The sequence below is a fragment of the Tiliqua scincoides genome, chromosome 7 (genome assembly GCF_035046505.1).
Source record: "Tiliqua scincoides isolate rTilSci1 chromosome 7, rTilSci1.hap2, whole genome shotgun sequence".
In the NCBI taxonomy this organism is placed as follows: Eukaryota; Metazoa; Chordata; class Lepidosauria; order Squamata; family Scincidae; genus Tiliqua; species Tiliqua scincoides.
Window position 1 is genome coordinate 29650976 of NC_089827.1, and position 24720 is coordinate 29675695.

Sequence of the window (24720 nt, forward strand, 5' to 3'; positions counted from 1 at the left end):
TTGCTGAGTGTCAGGAATCCTCCAAATATTCTGTCACATAGTCTTGAGCATTCTGCTAGTTAACTGCTGCATGTAACTACCAACTCTTAGTGTCTCAGTGTAGGTCTGCTTAACCCAGTTTTCCTTTTTTCCTCCTCCTTACATCTGACTCATTTTTCTGCCTTGGTCTATACAGGTAGCCTTCCATGTTTGTACGTTCAGATTTAAATACCTGTGGGTTTCTGAACCTATGGGGTGGGCGACCTGTAGCCCTCTGAACCCAACCGGACTGGTGGTCTAATTGGGACCCTTCTGAGGGCCAAAAAGCATCTGAGGGCCAAAAAGCATGGTTTTCGGCCTGCTGAAGCCTCAGAAGACCTTCTGAGGGTCAACCTCTCCAGCCCTCAGAAGGGTCTCTGGGCCCAACCGAACCACAGCTCCAGTCAGGTCTGGAAGGCTTGGTGTTCCCGAAATCCACGAGTTTCATTATTCGCTAGTTTCCTTATCTATGGGGGTTCCTGGAATGGATTGTTTTTGGATTTCTGATTTTTAGTTAGATGAATAGAAATGTTAGGATGTTTTGTGTATGTATGAACCAAAGAATATGACTGAAGCAGGTTAGGAGTTATGAAGTATCTGAGGACAAGTTCAGAGTTTCAGGTTTTCAAGGCTCCTGGAATGCAAGATGAACTTGCCTGGCCTTTGGGCCCATTCCATGACCCAACTGCTCTGTGTTTATCAATTTTGTTTTTGGGATGCCATCGTAATACGGAAGGATGAGGCAATAAAGGGTGTCTAGTCATCCAGACTGATGCTGTCCAAAGGAGGAGGAAGAGATAACATATTTGGAGTGGCAGATTGATTGTCAAAAGGCAGAGATGATGCTGGCAGCCAAGGACCCAGCAAATGGGGTTGAAAAGGAGAGAGAGAGAGAAAGCCCAGGCACTTTTTCCTTCTCTGTCCTTTTTCCCTTTATACCTTTGTCTTTGTTCCAGCTTCTTTTCTTCATCTGCTTCTTTATTGTCATCAAAGCAACAGACCACTGACCCAAAGTTAAGGCAGCATACACATGGGTTCCCGTCATAAAGACTGCCATTGTTACGTCTCTGTCCAAGAGCTGCTGAGTGCTTTATGCCTGGTATTGCGCACGCACCCAGGAGAGCATCTTCCCCACTTTCTAGTGCTCCATTCCACACAAATTTGTGACTGATAGAGATCTGTAAATCTTCCATTTGTTTCAGTGGATCTGGTGCAGGAGACTTATCTGATTGCTTTGGGTTAGTCAAGTGTAGTTATGTTTTAAATATACTGTTCAGTTTTATGTCTCTTTTCCCTTTCTCATAGATTAAAAAAAGATCAAATGCAAGTACGGGATGAAATAAGCAAAGTAATTGAGCGAGAGCGTGCTGCCTCAAACGAACATTTGGCCAGAGCCATTTTTAGAGAGAGAGCTGCAACGGAAGAGGAACGCCTGAAAACACAGTTCTTGGTAAGTTCAAGGGTGGCTAAGTTCAAGATGGCTAAGGAATGAGCAGATGTTGTTGGAAACCTGTGAGAGGGTAAGTAGGCTAGGAAGAATTTCTGAAAGCCTATCCAAATACTGACCCTTCTCGTTTACTTAGTCTTGCAGTAAACTGTGAGCGACAGCCCAGTCCTATTGGGTTTTAGCGCTGGTTGAACAAGCATTCCGTCAGTGCTAATTGCTGAAAAGTACCATAAAGTACTTTCTGGCAGCTCAGCACACAGTAGCATGGAGCCAGGATGTCAGCAGGAAGGCTGGATCAGCTCTCCTGCCTCTGACCGAGCAGGTAAGTCAGCAGGAGGGATGGGGAGAGGGCAGAAACAGGGATGGGGAGGCTGTGGGAGGGGGTGGATCCAGTGGCAATGGCACATGCTGGATCCTATCCCCCTTTCTCGCTACCTTTCTGCCTGCTTTCTCTCCTTGTATTTGTGCAGGTCTGAGGAGACCCATCGTGGAGTGGGACACTTACAGATGTGTACATGGATTTAAATTCCCTTTCACCTCTGATTCTTCCCAGTTCCCCCCCTCCCCCCGGATATAGTGCATCCATGCACCAGCAGGGGTGGGAAGATTAGGATTGGGCTTCGTGTGTGTGTGTGTGTGTGTGTGTGTGTGTGTGTGTGTGTGTGTGTGTGTGTGTGTGTGTGAATGGTGGCAGTGACTAGAGAGCCGTTTTTTGGACATTATATCAGATTCGATGTTCTCAAGACAACACTAAGCTATTGAAGATAAAAGTACTTAGTCAAGAATTTGGCATTTGAAGCTTCTGTTCTGCTGCTGCCTCATCTCTGCAACTGCTGTAGTTTTTGACCTTGAGCATGGTGTTTGGCTTCTCTGCAATTTCATGTCTGGAAAATATAAGTCCTCAGTAGAGAGGACTTGTTACAGTGAGGAAGCAACAGTAAACAAGAAGACTGTAAAGCACTTTGTATCTTAAAAAGCACTTTAGAAATGAGGGGGGAAAACACTGTGTGTGCTTGTCAGTTTAGCACCTGATTGACTGTTGTCCACTCTAGGAGCTGCTTATTCCAAAAGGGTCTGATCCTCTCTGAACCAAAAAAATGACTGTTTGCTACAAGGCTGCCCTCTTTGTTGTCTTGTTGAGAAGCCATGTTTATATGACTTATAGCCAATTTTTTTTTTTTTTAAGTGATGTTTTCTTCAGACTTTTTCTCTTTTACTCTCTGTGTGTGTGTGTATTTTAATAAATTGTGAGAATATAATTCACCTGGAAGAAATAATATTATAAACATTCCTCCAGGCCCTATTTCTGAAAGTTGCTATTGGCATTCAAGTTATTTTGTGGACACAAGGTGATAACCTTCCAATAAACTCAGAAAGCCAATTTTCATCCTTTAAAAGGCTACTTGTAAACAATGATTTTAAATAGGAAGAGGTGGTATAGTGAAATCAGGGTAGCTTCAATTTGGAGTCTGCATGCTGGGGAGGAATTTAAAACTAGATTTTTTTGCATTAGAGACTTGGCAGCCTTTGTACTTCATCCCACAAATCATTTTAGAGATTTAATTACATAACAACTTTACATTCACAGCTCCTTGTAATTTTTTTCCATGCGCCTCAAAACTTCATGTGAACAATGTTTAAGCAGTTTTAAATGTTGTGTCATTGCCATAAATATCTTATTGACATTTTATCACTGGAGCCATTATGAGTGACAATGTGAGCTATGGAGAGCATGGGATTAAAAAAAAAAATCTATAGATAACCAAAATGCACAAGAGCAGTTATTTCCATCTAATAATGACTTGGAATTAATTGTTAACATCTTTGCTTCACTGCTTGGACTAAAACGAGTTGTCGTTAAATCCTTCATGTTGGAGAGTAGGTTTACTGAATTGCCAATGACATTAGGTCTGATTTCCTATTGGAGAGGCAAAGAAATATAGTTTTTCCAGTGCTTTCAGTGTGGCTCAGTCTTGGCATCTAGGAAGCCCCTTGTTCCTGAACAGGTAGGATCAGATATTGTGAGTTTTCCTGGGGGAGGGCCTCCCTAGGATCCCCAGACTGACCTTGCTTTGCAGTCAGGCAAAAGGGTCTGCTTTTTGCTCTGTGAGTCTTCTACTTCAAGCAAATTTGGAGCTCAGCCTTCGTTTGTTAATTAGTAACAGCCCTTTGGGAGCTCAACTTGGAGCGTTAGGCAGTGACTGGCAAGAACAGATGCAGGCAGTGGTCCACCAAGGAAACCATAGCAGCAGCTGATCTGGCAAGTACACTAATTTTGTTCAAATCCTCTGCTCACCAATACGTTGGAAGGAGGATGGCGTGGAGGCTCGAAAAACAACGTCAGCTCAACCTTTCATAGGTCCTAGGAGATAATACCGCCCTCATTTTGCCCCAACCTCGTCTATCCCAGGGAGAGAGAATGGCACATACTGAATGTCTGGGTGCTCAGTCTGTGCCTGACACATGCTGCAGCCTTTCATAAGACAGAGGCCATATTTATGCTGTATAAGCAATCCAGCCTGTCCTCCAGGGTGTCACCCTCTACCATATCCAGGTGGCTGTGGGAGGTGATAGCAGAAGCCTACAGGGCCCAGGGGGTGGCAACTCCTCAGGGCATCATCACCCTTGTGGGCCCTTTCTCTCTTGCTTCTGGCTCTCTTGTACTGCCACTTCATCAACATACTGGATGTCATCTTCCCAGATGCTGTGTGCCGGGCAACAACGTGAAGCTTGGCACACAGATTCATAAAGCGTTATAAGGTAGAAGTGTATGCTTTGGCAGATGCTGCCTTTGGGTTGAGTGCATTATGTTGCTGAAGCCTCAGGGCAAGGGTGCTAAGACCAGGTGAATCTCCTAAGTAAAGCAGGGTTCAGTGGTGGAAAGTGGAGTATGAAGCAAGCTCGATCAACTGGGCAGTAGCTTTAACCAGAGAGGGAAGCAAGGCAAGCGAGACAGAGCTTCTTTCTAAGAGAGAGAGAGGGCTTATTGACAAGGGGCCCACAAACATTGGCTGTTCGGTCCACAGTGGCATGGTGACTTTGATTGCGCTCGGGGAGAAAGGATGGAAAGGAAAGGGGAGCAAGGATTAACAATCCCAGGGTCCAGTTTAGCATAGTGGTCATTGGATTGAAGGTTGCAAATAAAGAACTGGTTGAAGGATGAAGAATATGAGGGTCTGGTGATCCAGTTTTTTAAATAGATTTTTCACTCATGGAAGTATATTCTATTCTATACCTCACCGAGGGACATTTTTTGTTATTCCCAGCCTTTGTGTGACTAGGCTGTTTGAACCAAATGGAGGAGGCGTTGGTTAGTTTAGGAGATCTGCTGGTTCATTAACATGTCTCTTTTTAGTCATGGGATTGAGGAGGGCAGCTTAAGGCTGGGAATCCTTCTTCTCCCTTTCCCTGCACATATCCTGCATCTTTTGTTTTGCTAACAACTTATTTTTTCCAATTCCAGGGGTTCTTAGGGAGGAGGTTGTTGTTACAAGGTAGTATGTGCTGTCCTAGCAGTTATTTCATTAGAATTCTGGAGGGGACAACAGTCCATCTGAGTCAGCCTGATCAAAATTGCGGTTCTGTTATGGATCAACCTTTTATTATTACTTCTTTCTAGTTAATGTGTATGTATGGAAGCTTTATTGGCATAAAACAACACTGGCAAACCCTAGCCAAAGATACATATACAAACAAAAACATACTAGCATATCTAGCAATTGTGCAATAACAGATAGTACAGATGTACAAGCATTCTCAGACTACTCATCTGCAACACACTCGACATAATTATATTTTGGACCCACATCTCTGGAGCTCAGCGCTGTAAGAATAAATGAGGTTACAGTTTCAAGTTTCTCGTCCTCCTCTGCTGATAGGAGGACACGGAGAGCAACCACATCAGCCCATCCCCTGAAGTTTATAAGCATGGAAATGAGATACTTCTGTTTGTGAACAATTTAGCTTTAGCCTTAAAGAGTGTGAACAGTCACTGCCCCAAGCTTGGCAACTACCAGTTTCCGCTGTTATTTTATGTGGACGATATGTTTCTCCTTTGGGCCTTCTGAGATTGCTTGACAAAAGTGCTGAATATCTTTGAGTTAATAAACTTGAGATCAATTATGCTAAATCCAAAATCATGATTCTCGCCAACGCATGGAAAGCGTATGCATGGTTTTCTATGAGTAATAGGATTAAGCAAGTCTGGCAGTTTAGATACTTGGGCATTATCTTTCACTACAGACATTCTTGGGCCTCCCATCACCATTCAGTAATTAATACAGCCAAACTTTAATTACTGCCTATTCATTTTTTTCACTACACTGGATGGTTTCTCAATTGCCTACAGCAGGGGTGCCCAAACCCCGGTCCTGGGGCCACTTGCGGCCCTTGAGGCCTCTCAATGCGGCCCTCAGGGAGCCCCCAGTCTCCAATGAGCCTCTGGCCCTCCGGAGATTTGTTGGAGCCCACACTGGCCTGACGCAACTGCTCTCAGCGTGAGGGCAACTGTTTGACCTCTTGCGTGAGCTGTGGGATGAGGGCTCCCTCCACTGCTTGTTGTTTCATGTCTGTGATGCAGTAGCAGCAGCAAAGGAAAGGCCAGCCTTGCTTTGTGCAAGGCCTTTTATAGGCCTTGAGCTATTGCAAGACATTCATTCATTCATATATATTCATTTATGTAAATCTATGTAAATTTATTCAAATTTTAAATGTAAATTAATTCTTTTTTCCCCGGCCCCTGACACAGTGTCAGAGAGATGATGTGGCCCTCCTGCCAAAAACTTCGCTGCCCCCCCCCCGGCCTTCAGTACAGGCATGCATTGCTTAACAACCTTCCGCTTAATGATGGACCACATATATGACTGTGGTCAAAGCACAACAGGCTCTTAATGAGGCAGTCAGGTCTCCCATAACCTGCAGCAGAGTGTCTGTTTACACAACAAAGAGATTCTTAATTCAAAGAAGAGGCAGTCTATCTCCAGTAGCCTGTGCAGCCAGCTAGTGTCTGGCAAGGAGTGTCTGTTTACACAACACAACAAAGGCACTAGATTGGGTTGAATGTTTGCTTAACGACCTAATTGCATAACAACAGGGGTTGGAGAACACATCCCTGTCATTAAGTGATACACACCTATATAAGTAATCCAGTGTCCTCGTCCCGTCCCCCCCGTCCCCGCCCCCCAAAAAATTCCATGTTGCTCCCTAGGTCTGGCTCCATATCCTTGACAAATAGTTTCAAACTACATGTCGCAAGTAGAATTTTTTGCTCGTGACCCTGTTTGTTGTTTTAACTTGTTCACCTTTTAGTTAAAAGTGGTACTCTTTTTTTTCCCCTCAGAAGACGAGGACACCTGACCTTTCTCTTTGACCAGTCAGTCATACTAACTATGTTTTAAGGATGATTTGGCTAGAAAATACTGCAGGGCATAATTGCCAATGAACAAAAGTGTTCTCCCTTAAGAGAATGCTAGTTTGTTTCCTAGACTATGGTATTTTATTACATACCTCATTTAGCTCATTCATCATTTTAATAGAAAAATGAGTCCTTTTATATGATTCTGAAATAATTTAAGGGAAACTACATAGCCTAAAACTGAATGTGATTAGTTATTCTAGGACTATCCAAGCAGCAAACCCCTAAAACGGTAAGAGTGGAAAGTTCAATAGTGGTTGTTTGCAATGTAGGGACAGTGTCAAGAAATTACTGTTCATACTTGAAAATTAAGACTGAGCCAGAACAGAATTCAACCCAATTATATGTTTGTTTTCTGTCTTGAGGATTCCTTTTTATTAGATAAAACTGTTTTCTGTGCTGATGACTGAAAATGCTAAAATTGGCTATTATAAAACTTGGTATTATACTACCATAATATTGACTGTAGGGTTTGGGGTACCTTGGTTTCATTCTTGACTAATCTCTGGAAACACTGTGTTCTCTTTTAAGAGCCCTGAAAGTATGAAGGAGTTCAGTAAGTAGATTTCCTTTTTGGAAAGACAACTGCAGTGATGTGCCCTTCCTATTTTGTAACTCTGAAATTGTGTTCTGTAAGCACATTGCAATAGCGCAGAAGATAGTAGCATCGGTAAGAAGGCCTTCACCATCTTGCTGGTGCCAGTCACTGGCGTACCTAGGGAGTGCAAGGTTTGCAAATGCCCCAGGTGGCATGTTGGAGGAAGTGTCGCTATTCAGTCCCCTACACTGTCCCCCCGCAACACCCGTTTTCTTTTTTGCCTTTTTTTTTAAGGGATAGAGGTTGGCGTCTGCTCTGAGTGCCACCTGCTTCTATCCCTTTTTTTAAAAAGTGGCTCCTCCAGAGAAGCTGCTGCTGCCTCCAGCCACAACTTTTTGAAAAGGTGGATCCTAATAGGTCATCTAGTCCAACCCCCTACCTGTAGCATGAAATCTTCCTAGATGTTCTCACACATTTCTTCCTAAATCTCACACAAATCTTCCTAAATGTTCTCACACATTTAGTACCGGGACCCACTTTTTAGAATGAGAATCTATCAGGACCCACCAGAAGTGATGTCATGATCAGAAGTGACATCATCAAGCAGGAAAATTTTTAACAATTCTAGGCTGCAATCCTACCCATACTTACCCAGCAGTAAGTTCCGTTTACTGTCATTGTTAAAAGAATATACATAGTAACTTGTTAAAAGTACAGGTCTGTAACATTTCCCCAAATGCAGTCACATACTATGGTAGCATCAAGTCTAATATATTAAAAATAAAACATTGAAATGAATGGGGATCCACCTGAAATTGACTCGTGACCCACTTAGTCAGTCCTGAGACATAGTTTGAGAAACACTGTCCTAGAGCATTTCCAAAAGGTGCTTGTCGATTCTCTGCTCCACCAGCAGAGGAGGCTCCACCACCTCCCTTGGCAATGTGTTCTACTGCTGAATCACCATTACCATCAGGAATTTTTTCCTGATATACAACTGGAATCTCTTCTCTTCTTTGTATCTGTTGGATCTAGTTCTACTTTCAGAGGCAGTTGAGAACAAATTTGTCTCTTCTTCCATATGACAGCCTTTCAGGTATTTGAAGAGAGCTATCATGTCCCTCTCAGCCTCCAGACTGAACATGCCAAGTTCCCTCAACCTTTCCTCGTAGGGCTTGTTCTCCAGCCCCCCCCCCCATCACCCTTTTTGCTCTCCTCTGAACCCGCTCCAGTTTGGCTGCATCTTTCTCAAAGTGAAGTGCCCAGAACTGGACACAGGACTCCAGGTGAGTTCTCACCAATGCAGAGTAAAGCAGAACCACAACTTCTTGCAACTGGAAAGCTACAGTTCTACTACTGCAGGCTAAAATTGCATTCGCCTTCTTTGCAGCTGCATCACACTGCTGACTCATGTTCATCTTGTGATTAACTGCAACTCCATAATCCCTCTCACATGTTGTGCTGCCAAGCCAAGTATCTCTCATTTTATACCTGCGTCTTTGGTTATTTTTGCCTAAGTATAGAACCTTCCATTTCATGAACTTGATGGGTAACACTCCTGTTGTGTAATCATATTCTGAGATCTTGCTTGGGCAGGCTGATTAAACCATTTTTCAATCTTTACTTCACCCCAAGGTTGGAAGAAAAGAACTAAAAAAGAAAAAAATCCAGTACCACCTTCTTCTCTAAGCGGTGCAGATGAAAGCTTTTCATTGTGTCCATGGTTAGTCACTTGAAATAACACCAATTAACCCAGCTGCTAAACTCACTCTGTCATCCTTTCATTAACCAGTAGTGCTCACGTCTTCTGCCACAGTAGTTTTGGTGTCTTTTGTGGCTCCTTTGGAGCCTTTCCTTCTATTGGTGTTTGCATCTTTTGAAAGAGCCAAGTCAGTTTTCCTAGAGGAAAAAATGTCAATTGACTCAAGACTCATTGGTCCAATAAGCAATCCTCTGTTTACGCTTTGAGGCCTCTCGTCTTCATTTGTGCTGTTTGTTCCCTCCCATATTATCCTTCTCTGACCTTTTTATCTTCTTAGGCATTTTCTAATGTTGAATCTACTTCAGTGCTATTTCTGCTCTACTCTGTCTTGCTGCTTTTAATAATAATGGATGTAGAAGGAATGCTGGGTTGCCATCATTTCTTCCACCAGTTATCAGAGGTGGCAGCCATGGTGATGTTAGACATGGAGAGGAGGGAGAGAAGAGCTTACCTTTTTACCTCAACTTCTAACGCTGCTGCCATTATCACCTTCTCTAATAATTCCCAGCAGAGGGAATACTGGAAGCCCAGCATTCCTTCTACAGCCCTGTCCTCTTCACTTGCCTTTCTCCCTCGGTGTCCAATGCTATCATCATTTCCTCTAACAGCCTCAGAGAGAATCCTGGGCTCCTGGCATTCACTCCACCTGTTATTGGAGGGGGAGAAGGTTATGGTGTTGATGGAGGGCGAAGAACAGAGGTAAGCCCTCCTTATCCTCTTCTTAGCATCTAGCGCTGCTGTTGTCTCCTTGTCTGAGCCAGTTTGGGCTGTAAAAACAACATGGAGGAGATGCCTTCACTTTTTTCACTGCCCTGACTGGCTCCAGTGGTGAGGCGGAAGGGCAGGTTACTTGGCACAGTCAGGTGCCATGAAAACTTAGTGTTTTGCACCCCTCTTGCTATGCCGCTGTCTCGAACAATCAGAATGCAGTGATCTCACTCCTTCTTCCGTGTGGGCTCTTTAAATGAAACTTGGAACCCAAAGTGTGAGAATGCTTCACATTTCCTGCTTGGACTAAAGCCATCCTTGCAGAGTAAGGGGACAGTGAGGAGGCTGGCTCTCCTGGGTGTCTGTTTTCCACCCTTTTCATTCCTTGCTAATGTGCTACCCAGTGCAAACAGTATAATTTGCTTCATGGACGGGCCAGCCCTGTCCTTCCATACAAAGCTCAGTAGTAAGCAGGTGTGACTTTTTCCTATGGAACAGTACTGAATAGCTCAGCAAACAATGCACTTGGCATTTCATGCATGAGTCAGGGTACCATTCTTCCAGGACTACGCCTCTAAAGTGTACACTAGTGTTCCTTGTGTTCCTAACTTTAAGAAAATAGCTGCAATTTGATGCACATATTTGTGGGGCATGCAAGCATACACTTAAGGCATGCTTGCATACACTGGATGTGATACAGTTGTCATACTTGCAGGAACAGGGAAAATAAATGCCCTCAAAATTCTAAATGCTAACAGAAGCATAGGAAGGCTTCTCTTAGCTGGGAAAGATATGGAAGCTGATGGACAAATATTTATATTTATATGCCTTGTCTACGCAGACAAATCTGATACAAGTTGTAAATAAAGCCCTTACCAATTCAGTGCAAGTGAAATTGGTGGGAATTGCAAACTGCCTCCGTTCAGAGACTGTTTAAAGAAACATGCCCAGTAGGTCAAATTACCAGGTTCAGGTATGGAGTTGATGTCTGGAAAAAGACTCCTAGACGCAACAAATATAGGCTGGAAATGGGAGAAAGACAGGATGGAGAAAGTGCTGGTAGCGGTAGATTGGGTAGAAGGAAAGGCAGCACTTCAAGCTGTGTTGGATGAATAGGCCTGGGGCTGTGCCAGGAGCTGCATACCATCCAAATGTGCCCATTTGGCAAGTGGTGTCCTTGCACAAAACTTTTGCTATTTATTAAAGGAACAAAAATTAACCTGTTTTTGTAGCCATTTATATAACATAAAGTTATGTGTAGCTATATATGTACCTGTGAACACAGCAGTTTTCTGAAATTTCTGTAATATTAAATTTTTAAGAGTGGATTGCAGTATGCTCTGTTTACTCACTCACATGTGAGCATTAAAATCTTCACCAGGAGATGTCCATTTGGAGGGAAAGGGGGATGATTGCACATGAACTTTAGTGAGCATTCAGCCTGGTCCTAACCATGTCTATTTGGAATTAAGTCTTGTTTCTGTTTAGTGAGGTTTACTTTCTAAACTTGTGTTACTTTAACTCTTGGGTGCATGCCTATTCTCCCTCCTTCCCTACCTTCTTAACTGACACCTGAACATTTTGTTTTGTGTTAGCTGTTTTCTTCGGCTCCCTCAGCTGTAGACTTAATGTTACTGGGTGTGCTGTAGTAATGCTTCTCAAAGTATTTGCTGGGACAGACTGGTAACTTTGTTTTCCAGTGGACCAGGAGCCAGCTATATACATAGCTGGTCCCTGGAACATTGGGAAAATAACTTGCGCCTGTATGTAGGCATGTAATACATCAACCTCTCACGTAGTTTTTCCTACTTTCCTCTTCTTTCCTGCTGTCTATAGCCTCTCGTGGGTTATAATTTAGAGCTTGCTTCATAGCCCTCTTTCTGCCTGTGGGACCCTCCTTTACCCATTAAACATTTCAGCACCATTGTGTTCCACTGGATAGAGTAAACAACTGGAGGACCTTCATTCTTCTCCAGCCATACGTGTAGGATGGCCATTCTCTGTCTTCATTTCTTAGTTGCAAAACAGGAATAAAACAACTGCTTCAGAGTTGTAATGTGGTCAAAAACCATGTAGCAGTCTGCAAAATTTGTTATGTAAATGCTTATTAGGAATAGTTTCCACTTTGCCCAGGCAAGATTGAGAATATTGCACAACTCCAGTATTCAAATATTTCTGTTGATTCATTACTTGCTTGATGAAAATCTGCTCTCTCTTCTGCCCGTTCTTGGGTTCTTCCCCCTTCCCACAAGCCATGTACAGCAAGGGTTGGCAACCATTTGCTCTGTGCAAACATGGAAGGTGTTGCATTCAATTAAGTTTCCTGCCTTGGCAATCCACTGGTCCACTAGCATGATGCTCTGCCACCTTGCCCTGTCTTATGAAGCTGCTTAATTCTGATCACGTTTTAAAAAACAATATTTCACTCCATCTCATTTCCCTAATTATCATGCAGATAAACAGTAGGGATCATGACATTAGGATAAGTAAGTGGCTTATGATTTTGCCTTGGAGAAACTCTCTTGCTGCTTTCCTTCCCCCTTGGGCGGCACAGTAGTAATAAATGAGCAAGTTCAGAGTACTTTATGAAAGATAGTTAATGGTGCTGTGACTGAGCCAACAGGCCTGTTTCTATAGCATCTGTCACAATTCATAGTCATTAGCATGCCTTTAATGGTTTCTTTTCATAATAATTTCTACAAGAGCATTTAGAATACATCAAGAAAAAGGGAATTCTAAATGCGAGCAAATGTTCGTGCCCATGTATAATTTTTGAAGTGAGAGAGTGTTTTCTTCAATACACACACAGGGAATCTTAATGTACTTTGGGATATTAATTTATTTTCAACACTTTTCAAATTCCTCTCACTGCAACTCCTGCAAGCCATTTTTTCCACCTCTGGAAGCCACTGACAGTGCCAATGAGAATCTTTTCCAGTGTCTGTATTGTTATATCAGTATGTAGAGTGCAGAGCCACTTAAAACATCTCAAGAAAGGGAATTAGAAACACATAAACACAACAGTGACCAAATAATTTGGTATCATGCACATATTAATCAAAAGGCTGTCTACCAGGTTTGCAAAATGAAGACAAGATAGACATTGCAGAATTAACCAAGTGCTTTTGGTATTTCAGTATGATGTAAGAGTTTCAGTAGAACATGGATTGGAATTTCTCTTAACTGCTGAAGCATCACTCTTCAAATACTTCTCCTTCCTAAAATATTAAATATCTGAGAGGACCCAATACTGTGCCAAATTTACATTGATCATTTTCTCTGCAGCTGTTGGCATACTATCTCTACCATATCAAATTCACATCTTAAAATCTAAGTTTTGAACAAAATATGGGGAACATAAGTTAAGTGAAACAGCACAATCCAAAGCGTGTCCTAGGTAATAAGGTACTTCTGTGCCACTGAGTGAGTCGGGAGTCCGGCGCAGGGGATTTGTGCCAGCCTCTGGAGGCCGAATGCAACTGCAGCAGTGCCAACAGAGGGGGAGTTTGCACCAGCGGTGGGCTACCAGTACGGGGGTCTGGAGGGGGGGAAGCATTTGGGGCGGTGGGGAGGCCCATAGGTGAACAGGGCCTAGGAGGAGGGTGGAGCCAGAATCTGGCACTTAGACCAGATCCTAGCTCCCCTCCTGGGTGGCCTGGCCTGAGCTACCTGAGCTACTGGGCTACCTGGATCTGAGCCACCTCTTTAGGTGGCGTAGATCTGAGTAGCCCCATTCAGGCTGCTGCTGCGTTACCTGTTCTGGAACCCCAGTGGATACAAAAAATCAGTGGATACCAAATCAGTGGAAAAACAACTTTAAAGACCCACTTCCAGGTTTCTTGCTCCTCCACTGTCACCCCAGAATGCATTGGTATAGATGGTATACTGCATTCAACCACTAGATAGGGTGGCTCATTGAAGTGGCTGGTCTCCATGCTGTAGCTTTTACAATGTTATAATGTAGAATGTTATAAAGGTATGGTATTGGGAGTTGGTCAGGTTGGGAAATAGCCAACGGCCCAAACCCAACTTAAGGCCAGCCTAGCTTGATTAATCTCTGATCCTTCAGTTACTGTCAGGTATAGGGAGGGGGCTTTGTCTTGAGAATATTTCTATATTACTTTTCAACAAAAACGTTCGCAAAGCAGATTACATTATGTTCAATTACACCAGCTCTCCTGTCCAGTCTTCCTTGCTTTCACTCCCCACCACGTATGGAACCTTCAACAGTGACTTGAGGGGATCTGATAGCTTTAGCAGAGAGGAGGGGATGGAGATGATATGATGTGCTGGTGTTCATTTTGCTGTTAATTCTCTGAATGGTTTCCACTGTGTTGCATCCATTCCTAACAAAAGTATCTTGTGGTCTTGTGGACTAGATGGGCCCTGGGCCTAATCCAGCAGGGCTGCTCTTATGTGGGACTGCCTATGGAAACTGCAGTTAGGGCAGAATGTCGTGACTTGTGAGATCTTGGGAGCTTGGTGATTAGACTGTGTCAGACTGCCATTCCTGCAACTGCACTGGCTGCTGATTAACATCCAGACACAATTCAGGGCACTTCTTTTCACCTTTAAAGCTTTTCATGTCTTGGAATTTGGGTATTTCAAGAATTATCCTCTTCCCTATGAACTGGCTGATCCCGCGTGATGGGAGGGGGGGTCCTCTGGGTGCCGCCTATGCCTGAGGCTAGATTAGCAGTGACAGGGCAGAGGGACCTCCAATCCTATCCCACACTGGAATGGGGAGGCCGGCTAGCCTGCCGCATATCCAGAGCAGGATTGGGACCAGTTGTGGCTCAGCCAGGGAGCCACAAGGGGAATTCCTTTCCCTTATACTGGGTGAAGCTGCAGCAGCCCCAGTGGAGCTACTCAGATCTGCACCACCTCAGGAGGTGGCACAAATGCAAACAGCTCAGAGCTGTTTTGGGCTGCCCAGGACTGGGGTTAGGATCCAGCACAGGTGCCGAATCCTGGCTCCATCCCCTGCTCAACCTCTGGCCGCCCATGAGCCCAACTGCTGCCCTCCCTCCCCCCACCCTGGAAAGCTTTCCTCCCACCCTCCCCTTGCCCTCCCAGACCCCTGCACTGGCCTGACCCGGCTGGCATGGGTTTACCTTATCCACAGGTCCCGAGGGCTTGGGCCAGCCTCCCTCCTCAGATGGTGGCGTGAAAGTGCTTTATGGCACTTTTGCAACACCATTGGGCCGGCTGAACCATCATCATCATCAACCATCATCATCATCACCATTCAGTAACAGTGATAGCAGCTCTATGAACTGTTGTGTGTGTGTGTGTGTGTGTGTGTGTGTGTGTTTCCATTTATGTATGTATGTATGTATGTATGTATGTCAGCTTGTGTTCTATAAGCAAACTATCACTGAACTAGGACTAGCAGCTTGCTAGAAGATGGACATAATGCACTTTTGGCATCTGTGTTTACCTTCTCCTTGAGGTCACAGTTTATTTCATTAGCTCAAACTGTGCCTCATCTTGTAACAGTTGATTACGAGCATTATTTTGTTCACGAGAGCTCTCTCAGAATGATGGCTGGCTGTTGCTGCTGTTGTCTGCTGGTGTGCAGTGCTGCTGCTGAAAGTTCCCCCAATTCCAGGGTGGTTTGTCAAAAGTTATGCATTTGCTCAAAGACTCTATAAGGCAACTATGAAGGATCTCTGCAGGGTGCCAGTGTGGTACCTTAGAAAACGGCAGTTACAGCTTACTGCAAGCAATTTGCTCTTAACTTGCAGTTGATATAGAACAATTTAGAAAATTGATGCATCTGTCATAATTCTAAATGGGTAGGGTACACTGCCAAGTTTGGAACAAACATACAGAAAACCCACAACTTTTGCTAATAGTGAGGAAAAGAAAATCCATTTTATGCTCCATTAAACTGTTACACCTCATAAATAATTTATGTTCAGCCCTGCTCTATTCTGTAACGTGGATGATAAACTAGTCATTTTATGAGCATTTAAATGAATGTAATAGTTTGCTTTATTCTCTTTCTTAAAACAGGGCCAGGTGATTCTTGAATTCCCATGGTCATATGTATAATGGTAATAGGATTAAATGATCAGAAAGTGGGTGTTTAATTTGTACAAGTAGATGGCTGACTACATGTTGTTTTTTGTTGGGTGCTTTTGAAAATAATTAAAATGATGGCAACTCTTGAGATGTTTTCACATGTAGAAAGCAGATAGCATTCTCTAACTATAAGATACTTGAACTATTGGATATATATGGACATGGGTGTATATAGAAGCTGAGCTCACTTCTGCCTGCTTTTTACAGATATCTAGTTGCTTTGATACATCACAACATTGGTGTGAGGCAGAGCAGCAACTGGGACAAGGCTGAAAAGACCAGGTGTAGAACAGAAGTGGTGAACAGGACCCCTTTACCTTGCTAGAAAGTGCCCTGTGTGAGTGTAACATGGTTCATGGCCAATGATCCAGGTCAAGGGAGAGCTGCCAGTTCAAAGAAGTTTGGGAACCACTGGTTTAGGTGGTTGCATTAGATTTGATTGTTTTCATTTTTCCTCTAATTCCAAGTACCTGTTTTTATCTTTTTCACTTATTTCCTTTTTTGTTTTTATCAGTCTTAGTATTGTTAGAGATGTATGAAAATGATGTTATTTATTTAATTCAGAAGCAAGTCCTTTGTGTTCTGTAAGACTTAGGCTGTAATCCTATCTGTTTCACTGGCAACAAACACCTCTAACTATTGTTGTTTTTACAAGCTACTTGTCTGTTTCTTTCTGATCAGAGCTATTGGCTCTCATTCCTGACAATATCATTCAGAGCTAACAGTATACATGGCAAGTGTGGGTGCAGAGGGGTGGGGCAGCAAGGTTAGTTGGTTTCATTGTTCCTCCTTCTAACAGCTATGTTGAGGAAGCCCCAGTAATTGCAGTCCCTCGGGATGGGAAGTGGGGCACCTTCTTTTTGGTCTCTTTCTTTCCTGGTGGCAGTATCTGCATATTTTCTGTATGACTCCTAACTGCCTGGAAGATACGCAAGGGTGCATGGGAAGGTGAGATGTGTGGGCTATGTGCCTTGCTTCTCCCCTGCCCCTGTGCCGTGGGCTGCGGTGCTTTCAACATCTCCAGAGGAGATGAGTTCCATCCATCAGATTCACCATACACCTGAAGAAACTTCACCATGTTGAGTCTCACAAGAAGACTTTCTAACACTTGTTAATGGAAGACACAATGCGTAAGAGCCCCTTGTTATCTTCCCTTAAGATAGTGGTTCCCGAACTCTCCGGGAGAGTTTGGGCCACTGTAAATCTTTGTGGGAGAGGGAAGGGGTGACACTGGTCGGTGCTCCTGCAAATGTGCCTGCACTGATGACATTGGGACTAATTTTAGAGACTTACCAAGGCCTGCAGATGCCGTCGAGAGCAGCCAATTTCAACCACTGTGCCGTGGCACACTGTTGTGCCATGAATGGTCTGCAGGTGTGCTGTGGGATTTTTGGGGAGGGTCATTTATTAGTGGGGCCATTGGGGGGAAGTGAGCCCCCCACTGGTAGCATGGTGTGCTTTATCAATTGTCAAAAAACTGACGATGTGCCTTGACAATTTTAGCACCTTCTCAGTGTGCCATGAGACAAGATTGAAAATCACTGCTCTAGAGGGTGGGAGAAGCCAGCATGGCCATCAGCAAGCCTACCTGCACCTTAGAACTGTTGAAAAATGCTCACATTTTTCAACAATTTTAAGGTGTGGGAGGCTTGCTGGGGAGCCCACAGGCTTTCCCCACCTTCCAGAGGGCATCTGCAGGCCTTGTTAATTCTAAAATTGGTTGGAGGAGCGATGGAAGAGTGCTGGCATTGCTATCAAGGTTGGCCTGCCCCTTAAGGGCATCACAATGCCCTGCTGCATTCCAGCCAATTATGAGGGGAAAATGCAATGAAGAAAAGTATATGCAGTCTTATCTTACACGTTGACTCAGAAGGAAGTGCCATTTAATGTACATTAGGTCTTGCTTCATTTTGTAGTTTTGAGTTTTGTACCCTGCCTTATAGGACATTGCTTCAAGGTGACTTAACAAGTGTCCATTGACTGAAAATGCAGTGGCATATCTAGGGTGTGGTGGACATGGAAACATGCCCTGGGCACCCCTTGAAGGGGGAGTGCCACTGAACAGAAGGAACAGGACCAGTCAAATCACGAAGCTGCCACCTTGTGTTTCAGCAGTTTCGCAAGCTGGCCACCCCCATTCCTATTGCTCAGGGGTGTCCCCCTTCAGGGGGAGCCTCCATAGCAGAAGGAACAGGAGTGGCAGCGAAGTTGCAACTGCCAGCGCCTCCTTCTCCAGGACAACCCGTAGATGTGAAGTCACTTCTGGGTTCTTCTGGAGGATATGCTGGTGGCTTTGCAATCTGTATGAAGCCCCCTGTTGCTTCTCCTGTGGAGGCTCCCCTTGAAGGGGGTGGCAGCCAGATTGCAGAGCAGCCGTGATGAGCGCCTCCTCCTTCTCTGAGAGAACCTGGAAGTGACAGCGCAATGTCACGTGACATCATGATGTCACTGCCCCAGGTGCCAGGGCATTCATTGTGAAAATGGCTCTTCGTTTGCAGCTATAGACTTAGGGAAGGCAATCTGGTTCTGCTAGAAAAAAATATTAATGTAAATATTGCAGTTCTTTCCCACTCCTCCTGAAAATATTGTTGAATGCAAGGAAAGACACCTATAGCAGGAATCCCCCCCCCCCCCAGTATCTTCCCTTTTCCAGGTATTTGAACAATCTGAAGTTAACTATTCATGCTTTGGCTGTAGTGGATTCCCTAGATTCAGAATCTGGTTCTATATTATCTAGTGTTGCTTGTACCTAATTCTGAATTCCCTGGGAATGGTAAAGTTTGTCAGCCCTGTTTTTTGTTTTCAAGAAAAGAACAGTATTTGTACTTATCGATATATGTGGATCTGTCTTCATGCCTCAGATTTGAAAACTTGAACCTCTGTCGAAGTTTTCATCTAGTCAGGAATTAAACCCTATGTTGGTCATGCTGGAAGTCTGCCTTGAACTGAAGAATCATTGCATGTTTCATATTGCAGCATTTTATACTAATTTCTGTAAAACTTGCTTCAGAGTGATGGACAAATTTGAATTTTAACAAACAGCTTTTGTGTGCCAAGTATTTCGGCATAAGCCTCCACCAAAGGCAACTTGCTGATTATGTGGTGGCATTTGTTTCGTTTACACTGGGAGTTGAAAAGCATCTAGTGGATGAGTTATCTTTTAAGAGGAGGCATACTGTAAATACACAGTGCCTGTGGGTCATAGTGAAAAATAGGGAAACGCTCCAGAAACTCTTTCTAAATTATACTGTAGGAAAGTGTTAGAATGTTTTGAAAGTCTAATTAAATACCTGATATAGCTCTTCCTACAACTGTTAGCATTTTTATGAAAAGCAAATAATGTGTTTGTTAGCATTAAAATAATGGAAAATGGCTAATGGGTAGCTGACTACACCAGATCTGTGACTCGGAGATAAGGAATATATTTGCCAGCAAATGCTTGTGTGTCAGTTCCATTAATGCTATTATGTTTGTGCATATATCAAGGAGCAAATATACTTCAAGTTAATGTCTTTGAGATTGGAAGAAGTCTCTCTGTCTTTGTCATATTAATTTGCAGATTCTTGAAAAATGTAGGCATTCTGCTACCATTACCAAAGGAAATTCTTTAACTTGCACCTTGATCCAGCAGTCCTTCCCTACATGCAGTAGGAGCTATTGGGAACCTGAAACATATTTTTAGGCACTATACCCAAACAGGATTCTGCTGTGTCTGGAAAACCAGAGACAATCCACTCTTTTGCTGTCCTTTTGAGGAAACCTGCAGGTTTCTCTGTTGCTACATGTGGGCAAATAGGGAATCCAGTGCAGATTCTTGGCAGAGTAACTCTTTTGATCCATTTCTGCATGCTCAGGAACTATTTCTGCTCAGGAACATGTAAGAATGGGCATACACGTGTATCCCAAACATGTTTGTTAAAGGATCTGTGATTATTGGTCATGGAGCACATAGGGGAAATTGATATTTTAGAGGGAGAAAAGAGAGAGAATCTAAAGGATTCAAATCACCATAAACAGATAATAATAATAACAACAACTTTATTTTTACCCCGCCTTTCTCCCCGAAGGTACTCAAGGCGGCTTACAACAGGTTAAAACAGATTTAAAACATAATTTACAAAACAGATAAAAGCATATATATCATAAAAACAGTAGTCAGATAAAAAGTAATCAGGTAAAAAGAGCATAGAGCAGCAAATCATAAAAGAATCAGGCCTGTAACCAAGTATTTAAAAAATATTAAAAGATGTTGAAAAGATGTTAAAAAGGCCGAGAACTCAGAAGGCTTGTTTAAACAGAAGGGTCTTCAGGCCTCGCTGAAAAGTCTCAAGAGAGAGAGCCATTCTTAAGTCAAGGGGAAGGGCATTCTATAGTGTTGGTGCCACTACTGAGAAGGCCCTATTATGAAGATTATGAAGAATTGTTTTACAATACTAAGAGGAGGAATCAAAATGCAAGGTGATAGCAAAATAATAAATGAAGTGGGAGAAGCAAAACAATAATGTACACATACATTTAAAACCCTACTTACAAGGAGGTGAGTATGTGTGAACCCAAAGAACTGTTTCTTGTTTATCTGAGGAACTTGGCATGCAGGCAGGCAGTCTGCATGCTAGAAGGACACAACCAAAATGTTAACAGGAAACAGGAACTGTCCTGCTTCCTAGTAACATTTGGTTAGTCTCCTCCTAATGTGCAGGCTCACTGCTTGCATGTCACATTCCTTATGAATGTCTTGTGTTAAGCAAGAAACTGGTCTTGTGTTAAGCAAGAAAATGTGTACTCCACAGCTAGTTAAAAAAGATAAGATAATGGGCGTGGGGGGATTGTGCTTTATATAGGGTTCTTCTGTATCTGCAGTTTCTGTATCGGGGGGGCTGGAACAAAAACCTGTGGATATGGGGGGCCTTATACATATTTTCCCTTTTTTGATTTAGAATATTGAAAACAACTTAACAAAGTGCAACACTATAATATACAACATATACCTTTCTTAATTTCTGGGTCAAAAAAATCCTCAGGCAGGTTCATATGAGACAGCAGTTCTTAAGGAATCCTAATCTCAGAAATGTGGGGTTTTAAGATCAAAGCTAGCCTTCTGAAGCAAATTTGTAGCCAGTGAATAAGATGTACAGGGTGCACCCTATAACCACAGATCCCGTATCCATGGATTCACTTATCCATGAATTGGGTCCAGGGCCCTCCCCCAATGTGTACACCCCCACGCACACTCCCTCCAGAAGTGAGGGGAGCTTGGCTCTCCTCCAGAGTAGCCTCTGAGCTCAGATGAGGCTGTCCATTCCCAGCCTCTACTAACTGAGTCCAGAGGCAAAAAAAAAAGAGGGGGGGAAGTGATGTTTGTAATGCCTTATAAGGCATTGGGAGACCTGGGAAGGCTGTCAAACATTAAAAACAACATTTTCAGTTTCACTGAGAAACAGGCTTTTTTAAAAAAAAAAATTTTTTTTTTTTTGCCTCAGAGCTCAGTCTGATCTCAGCAGAGGCTGGAGATGAACGTCCTTGGCTTCTGCTGAACTCAGAGGCTGCTCCCCTTGCCTTCAGAGGGGGGGCCACCCTCTGGAACTGCGGGATGGGCATTTGCCCATATCTGTGGTTTCAGCTATCCAGAGGGGTTCCAAAATGGAACCCTGCGGATAAAGGGGCACACCTGTACTGTTCAAGGTGACATTGTGTTGGAAGAGTATCCTGAGGGTGGGGTGGACAGATCTGGGAGTAATGCGAGGAACCAGTACTTTGCTCATAGTGCTTAGTGCTTGGGCACCAGCTTGGTGTGTCTTACTTTTTACGTGCCAAAAAGTCACAGTAAAACAATTCATGGACAGTGCTTTCAGGTTTAGCATGAGTAGGAGCTGGTCTTGCTGTTTGTTTCAGTATATGTTTTAATATCTTAAAAGGTCAAAGTCATTAATGCACAGTCTGTTACTTTTCCTCACATGGACATAGACAAGTTGGTGTTGCCAGTAGTGTATGGCTGACTGATAATGCAGCTCAGCCTGTAGGTCCGCCAGCAAGGTTCTTTTACAAGGAATGTCCTCTGACAAATTAGGTATCATTTTTGTTATGTGTGTTCCACAGAACCAACAATCATCATATTAAAATTTAATAACAATGCTTTGTTCATTGCCAGAGAGGGTTTATATATTGGGTAAATTGTTTATACATGCTGAATTATATTAACCAAAGCAGCTAATTACCAACAACAGAAGGTTTGCTAAAAGCTTCCATCCATAGCTAGAAGCAGTCACTGCTGCTTGATATTACAGACACTGCTGAAAATAAGGTAATGACATTATATATCCATCTATAATGCAGGCCAATTTCTTTCAAAATGCATGTAAGTATTGTTACTTTACTGGGAGTCGATGCAATATGATTTGTTTAATACATTCATGTTAACGATATAATTGAGATAGGGAGGGGGAAAGAGAACAGCATGAAATTTAGGGAACATGAATCATGGTATAAAGTGCTTGTAATTTTAAGGACACTTTGTGGAACTTGTATATAATGAGAAATTAGGATTGGGAAAGGTTAAAAGAAGAATGGTCCAGTATAGTGACCACTTTATTATGTAACCAAAGTCACAGTCAGATAAGTCAGAATCCTGAGAAGCAGAGCTCCTGCCTTATGATTTAAAATAATGCTCTCCTTTGGATGACCTGTGCAGCTTGCATCTATTTTGATGGGACTTGTGCAGGGCAAGTAAATGCATTATTTTGCCCTTGTCAGAGCCAAACTGCAGAGCTATAGAACCAGTAAAGAACCAGACTTGTTACTGAAGGAGGTCTGGAGAAGCACTGCCATGCTTCTCGAAAAGGATGTTTGGCGATGGCCGATGTGCACAGGTTGCTACCTGTGTCTTGCCATCGCTTGAGGCAGCTCACCTCATGGATGGGCTGCCTCTACCCCTGCCCTTCTAGACCTCGACCTGTAATGTAGCTTCAGTGCATCAAGCCCAAGAGATGTAGAGGTGAGTTGAATGTTGTAACACTGCAGGATGTTTTCTGAATGAAGAGATTGAGGTTCCCAGTTGCTGGATTTGCATTTTTTTTTGCTGTGTCCAACTTTCACTACTCCATTATAGATCTTACAGCTGTGAAACTGGAAGGGTGATAGGACTAACAGGCTTGGGCAGGAAATGCTTAAAAATGGTATTTAAGAAGTTGACTGTTGTTGGGCTAAAGCAATTGGGAAGCATGAGTTTCCACTTACATAGGAAGCTGCCTTGAGTCAGACCATCAGTAATTCTAACTCTGTATCGTTGATGCTGATTGGCAGCAACTTCCCTGAGTATCAGCCAAGAAATTTTCTCTGCCTTATTTCGAGATGCTACCAGAAATTGAACCTGGAACCTTCAGCATACAGAGCACCTGCTCCACTATTGAGCTACAGCCCCTTCCTGTAGCTTAATTACTTGCTAAACAATGACTTGTGGTTTGGTGATACTTAAGAGCTTCCAAACAATTGTGTGACTGCTGTGACCATGGCAAGTCTGAAACTCAAATTTTCTTTTTAATGCCTTCCAAAGAATTTAGCTCAGTCTAGGGGTTTCACTTGACAGTCGACATCAGTTTTGTAGTGAATGTTTATGTACGTCTCTCGTGGGCCAACTTGTGCTCAAGGGTGCCCTTGCTGTGGAAGGGAAGTGCTGCTGTGGAAGGATCCCTCAGCCCTGGTGGATGGGAGAGAAGATCATATAGGCCCTCATTCCTATGGTGGGAAGGGGTTTGTACTGTATTTTGTGCTATGACGCCTCTGAGTTTTTCCACTTTTTTAGATGGGACACATAGGGCTTTCCTACTGGCTGCTGCCTTCCACTGCTACCCACTGGCTTTCCTCCTCCTCATGGCTGCTTTTTATACCCCTGGTTGGCCCTCACCCCTTCCTGCCCCCCCCCCCACTTAAACCCAGGTGCTACCTCTGATTGTCCTCAGCCACATACTTATTCCCTCTGCCCATGGAAGAGCCAGAAACCCTGGTACTGTGACTGAAGTTGCACCCAGCTTTAATGATTGTAAAGCCCATTGATGCAAGGGCCTGTACCTGTGCTGAGGCGCAGGCTGCTGTGGTGAGCATTTAGGCCAGTGCTCCCAAACTTTTTTATCACCTGGACCCACGTTTTATAAATACACATCACAACCCACATAGCATTACTAGACCAAAAAAGTGATAAAGTATAATTAAAATAAATAATCAGGATCCTTTGTTTCTGAGACTATGCATATTTATTATAGAATCAGAGTTGGAAGAGGCCTAATAGGTCATCTAGTCCAATCTGTGCCTTAGGCAGGAAATCCTCTTAGAGCCTCTCCAACAGATGCTTGTTGAGCCTCTGCTCAACATATTAGATATCAGCTATATTCTTCCTAAAAATGGAGTTCAAGGACTGTTCCCCCAAACCTTTATAGTTATTTCAGGATACCCAGAAGGCAGAACTGGAGAACAAGATGTGCAGTTAGGTACTTGCAGGCCAGACAAAAGGCTGAAAATGGGTTCCCAAATGAGCCGTGGCATGCCAATTATTAGAGAAAATCAGAAAATGTGACCATTTAATTTTGGAGTATGAAGATGATCTATACCACAGGTTAGCATTCCACCCCCAAGGGCTGTGTCTCAATCCAAACTGCCTGCTACTGCAATTTTCTTCTGCAAACTGGGTAAGGGTGCTCACAAAGTTTTTTTAAACAAATATTTCAGAAATTTTTTGCAACCCACCAAAAACCAAC

General features: G+C 43.3%; 1 protein-coding gene across 1 annotated transcript in view; it reads left to right on the forward strand.

Annotated features, from left to right (window-relative positions):
- Positions 1–24720, forward strand: part of CHCHD3 (coiled-coil-helix-coiled-coil-helix domain containing 3) — a 299145-nt gene that overhangs the window by 108302 nt on the left and 166123 nt on the right. Inside the window, exon 4 of the mRNA XM_066634407.1 lies at positions 1324–1468. Coding sequence (XP_066490504.1) covers positions 1324–1468 — 145 coding nt within the window. The remainder of the gene's footprint in view (positions 1–1323; positions 1469–24720) is intronic.